Here is a 4,977-nt window from a genome sequence, read left to right on the forward strand (position 1 = left end):
ATTTAGATTTGTATGAGTTTTTGTTATTTATATTGTAATTTTTTTTATTTATGAGTGTATTGTAATTTTTTTTTGATTTACATTGTAATTTTTTTATTTATTTATATGTTGTAATTGATTGTAACTTTTTTATATATTGTAAATTTTGGATTATATTGATTGAAATTCGTCGATTATTATTGTGATGTTCTTATTTATTGTAGTAGATTTAATTGCTATGTGAAAAAAGACAAAACAAAAAGGAAAAGGAAAAAAAAAATTAAAATTTTAGGCACTTTTGGTGCCAAAAACATTAAAAAAAAAACTGGGCCTTTTTTGGCACCGATTAACCGGTGCCAATAATAATTTTTGCCACCGGTTTGAACCAGTGGCTTTTCAAGCTAGTAATTGGCACCCCCCACATTGGCACCACCGGTTCAAACCGGTGGCTTTGAGGGGTTTAAAACCGGTGCCAATTTTGTTTTTTCACCTAGTGATTACTACTTAATTTGAACCAGAAAGCATAAAAGTGAGTTTTAGTACCTGGTCTGCAAGGAAATTTCGCAAAACAAGCTCCTCATGAGATCGTACACAGAACTAAAGCTTGATTAATTAGTAGAAAGGGTCTGCATCATCATCCTCCTCTTCTTCAATGATTTCATCTTCAAGTTCACCATCAACCTCTACTTGATTGCTTTCACGATGCCAATCTTGCATACATACTAAAGCTTGAATTGTTTTTGACTTTAATGAACTTTGCGATGCCGAAACAGTCTTTCCTCCAATACTAAAAGCAGACTCCGAAGTTACAGTTTTCACAAGAATAGTCAACAAATCCCGTGCCATTTTAGATACCACTGGATACCTCACAGAACTTTGATGCCAAAACTCCAAAATATCAAGTTGTGAATTTAGATCTAGAGGAACATCATCAAGATACGTCTCAAGTTGAGATTTTTTACCTGAGACCTTGTACTAGTACCAACAAAATGGTCATAATCATCAAAGTAGTTTCTAGCTCCGTAAGTACTAGGAGGAGAAGGAGCAACTACAATAGGTGAACTACTAGCATATTGCAACTTATAGTCCTCAAACATTGACTTCATAGTTCCCAACACCAAGTTAATTCGTCTTGAGGCCTCTACACTACCATATAACTTACTAAAACAATATTACACAAATTTCACTTTGTACCTCGGATCAAGAATGGTAGCACATGACAAGTACAAATTGTAATCCGACCAATACTTGTCAAACTTTTCAAGCATTGGTTTCACCATTTCCTTTAAATAATCATAAGTACCTTTCTCCGCCTCAAGAAAATGGCGATGCACCATCCATGCACCTTTAAAATACACATTAGAAGTAGGATAATTCACCGCCGAAACACATACAAGTAACCTCATAAAACAACTCTAAAAAATTGTGAATCACGCTTACTTTTTCCCACTCGTCCACTAAAGGAATATATGATTGAAATGAAGCATGACTAGATCTCAAGTGAAGAAAAACATCTTTGAAGTAAAGAGAAGTGCTAAGCATTTTTATACGTGGAATTCCAACAAACATGCATATCAAGGTTCAATTTCCTTTTTACATCAAGGTGAAATATCTTCTCCGCACAATCATAGAATTCTTCACTTCTATGAGAAGATTTGATTATCAACTTTATTAATGAACGAATTTTATTCAAAATTCCACCAATACAAGTCAATCTTTTTTGCACAATAAAATTAATTATCACTAGTAGAATAAACGTAATGGCAAGCGGTTCAAACCCCCTAATGGCAAGCGGTTTTGAACCGCATGGGATTAGGGGGCTTGCCATTAGCCATTTAAATGGCAAGCGGTTCAGAACCGCTTGCCATTACTAGAGAAAGGGCAGCGGTTTTGGCGTCAAACCGCTGCCCATTATGGGTATAAAAAATTAAAAAAAAAAAATTTTTGGGTTTTTTCCACAAAAATTGAAATATAAACCAAACATATGTAAAAACATTAATACTTTTATTAATTATTTGTTGTAATATTACATTTACATTAAAAAAAATTGATTCAACTAATAAAATTAATACAAATAATATTCCTCAAAAAAAAAATTAATACAAATAATAAAAAAAAAAAAAACTCATGTTCCAGATCAGACTTCCAGCCACGACCACCAACACCACCGTCCAGCACCACCACCCACCACGACCCCCACGAGCAGCCACCACCATCAAAACCCCAACTGACCCTCACCGAAACCCACCAAAACCCACCACGACCCCCCACCACCCCTCACCCACCAGAACCACCAACTAACCCCCACCCACCAAAACCCTCACCGAAACCCACCAAAACCCTAACCCAAACCACAACCGCCACCCACACAACCAGACCCCACCCAAACCACGACCCACCACCCACCACGACCGTACCCCCACCAAAAATAAATCTAAAATCGAAATTTAAAAAAAAAAAAAAAATTCGACCCACCTTTAAAAAAAAAACCATCTAGCCCACCACGACCTCCACCCACCCCCATGAAAACGCCAATTTGGGCTTGAAATTAAGGTTTTAAAGGTCAAATTCGACCATAAAAACTCTAGATCTAGAGTTTTCATGGTCGAATTTGACCTAAAAAACTTGAACACCTAAACGCATGCACGAATTTGCTTGAAATTGTACTCGAAATTTGCTCGAAATTGACCTCAATCTGCTCGAAAACTTGATGTTTTGGTTGAATTTGGTCGAATTTTTTTGGTTTTGGTTCGATTTTTTGGAGATGAGAAAGAACAAAGAAAAAAAGAAAGTGAAAGAAGAAAGGATTGAAGGAAAGAGAAGAGGAGAGAGGGGGAAAACGGGAGAAAGAAAGAGGAGAGAGATAGATCAGAGCACCGAAAATGGAAGAGGAGAGAGAGAGAGCTGAGTAAAGAAAGAGGAGAGAGAGAAATAAAGGGAGGGGTGGGCACGGTTTTAGGGTTTTTTTTAAAATGGCAAGCGGTTTGGGGTTGAACCGCTTGCCAATTTAACTAATGGTAAGCGGTTCAACCCTAAACCGCTTGCCATTAGTTAAATTGCAAGCGGTTCGCGCCAAAACCGCTTGCCATTTCATTGGTTTTTTTTTTTAATTAAGTAATGGGAAGCGGATTATTAAAACCGCTTGCCAATAATAGCTTCCCATCACATTTATTCTACTAGTGTATATGGGCACAACATCGCACATGAAACAATGTCTCACCACAACTTAACGCTCCTCTAGAAACAAGACGTCTCTTCAAACAAGTTATCATTGCATCATTATAAGTTGCATGATCAACGGTGATTTCCATTGACAAAGAAATATAAAAATCTCATTAGCAATACTTACCCTATCATATGGAGGAGCCAAGGCCCTAAACCTAAGAATTTTTTTATGGAGTTTACAAGAATCATCAACAAAGTGAGAAGTGACACAAATGAAATGTTATCTAGTATGATTTGATTTCTAATTATCGGTTGTTAAACAAATTATACCCGAAACATTAGACAACAAATCTTTCAATTTATCCCTCTCCAATACATAAGCCTTCAACAAATCTCTCTTTGTGGTTGTACGGCTAAATGGTATAAACTTAGGGGTAGCTCTTTTCATCTTTCTCCTAAATCCTTGTTCTTCAACCATAGTGAATGAATGACCTCCCTCAACAATGAAATTAATAATCTCTTTTCGAAGTTCATTCATGTCAAAAACAAAATTTTCTTCATCACTATCTTCTGCAAATGTGAGTCCTTGAGGCCTATTTGCACACCTCTCCAAATGACGCTTCGAATGAGATGTACCACTATCACGATGTGCAAATAAAATAGAATTACAATGTACACATGTAGCAATTCTCTTACCTTGAACATTCTTCCCTTCAATAAGCTATCTCCAAACTTTAGACCTCTTCTTTCTCTTTCGTTGCGGAGTGATGTATTCATTATATCCATCATCGTGTGCCGTAGAAGTAGTAGTAGTATCATCGTCCATATTAAGGAACACACTGCACAACTGCAAGCTTAGAAAGATTACCAACATTAATGGGATTTAATTAGCAATTGCAAAAACTCATGTCAACTAAAAATTTCAATTAAAGACGAGCATTCGATGTTGTGATTTAATTGCATCATATCCTCCATTCTTGACCATCATAAAAGTAATCAATCAGGTTTCTATTGCTCTATTTTTGGTCATCTGGTGTTAAATTATAAAGATTCAATAGCAAAAACCCATAAACTTATGAAATTGAACTACTTTAATCACAATTTATAGTTCCTAAAACATCAAAACAACCCCGCATTAAGGGAATTTCGTCGAACACTTGATAGGCATGACATATAACTAGAAATTCACATTAAATACAGTAATCTAATTAACAGAAAAAACCCAACATGTTATACGATGAGATAGATAAAGTTAGCACCTTTCAGAATTGAACAACAAGAACAAATAAATCAAAGCAAAAATTAAATTAAAAATACGGTAAGTAGATTGAGGAATTGTGACAAACACATGGTGTGCAACTAAATTTACAAAGTATAAAGCTCAAGCAGGGAAATGAAATTTTACAAAGTTTGCAAAACAAAAATTTCAATCTGATTTACAACAAATCCTGCTCGTCGAATTTCAATTAACTAACCTTAGTATTAATCGAAATCTCGAAATCAATTGTGAAGTTTGAAGGCTCAAAATCGCAATTGTGAAGGTCGCCTAATTGTGAAGCTTGAAAGCTCGAAATCGCAATAATTTTGTAAATCAATTGAATAACTTAGGGTCTATTGGAGGTTGAAGCTCAGAAGATCGAAAAGAGGGGAGAAAATGAAATTGGAGGTTGTGGTTTTTTTTTTTTTTACCCTTTAATTTTTCTTTGATATTAGTGGTTTGTCAATAAAAACCCATTATTGACACTATAACTTAAATCCCTTTAGTGACCATATCCACTAAAATATGAAAGGGTCAATACTCAGGAGTCAGGACCCTTTTAATTTTGGCCCGAC

The 4,977-nt window shown here is 35.5% G+C and overlaps 1 protein-coding gene across 1 annotated transcript; it reads right to left on the reverse strand.

The window, feature by feature from the left end:
* Positions 1–591: 591 nt before the first annotated feature.
* LOC145629865 (zinc finger BED domain-containing protein DAYSLEEPER-like) lies at positions 592–1,316 on the reverse strand. The gene is made up of 3 exons (XM_081682156.1): positions 1,174–1,316; positions 942–1,125; positions 592–867 (listed from the first exon to the last, which is right to left on the reverse strand). Exons 1-3 carry the CDS (start codon positions 1,314–1,316, stop codon positions 592–594), a joined length of 603 nt encoding a protein of 200 aa, XP_081538282.1.
* Between the last annotated feature and the right edge of the window lie 3,661 nt (positions 1,317–4,977).

The sequence above is a fragment of the Chenopodium album genome, chromosome 1 (genome assembly GCF_948465745.1).
Source record: "Chenopodium album chromosome 1, dcCheAlbu1.1, whole genome shotgun sequence".
Taxonomy (NCBI): domain Eukaryota; kingdom Viridiplantae; phylum Streptophyta; class Magnoliopsida; order Caryophyllales; family Amaranthaceae; genus Chenopodium; species Chenopodium album.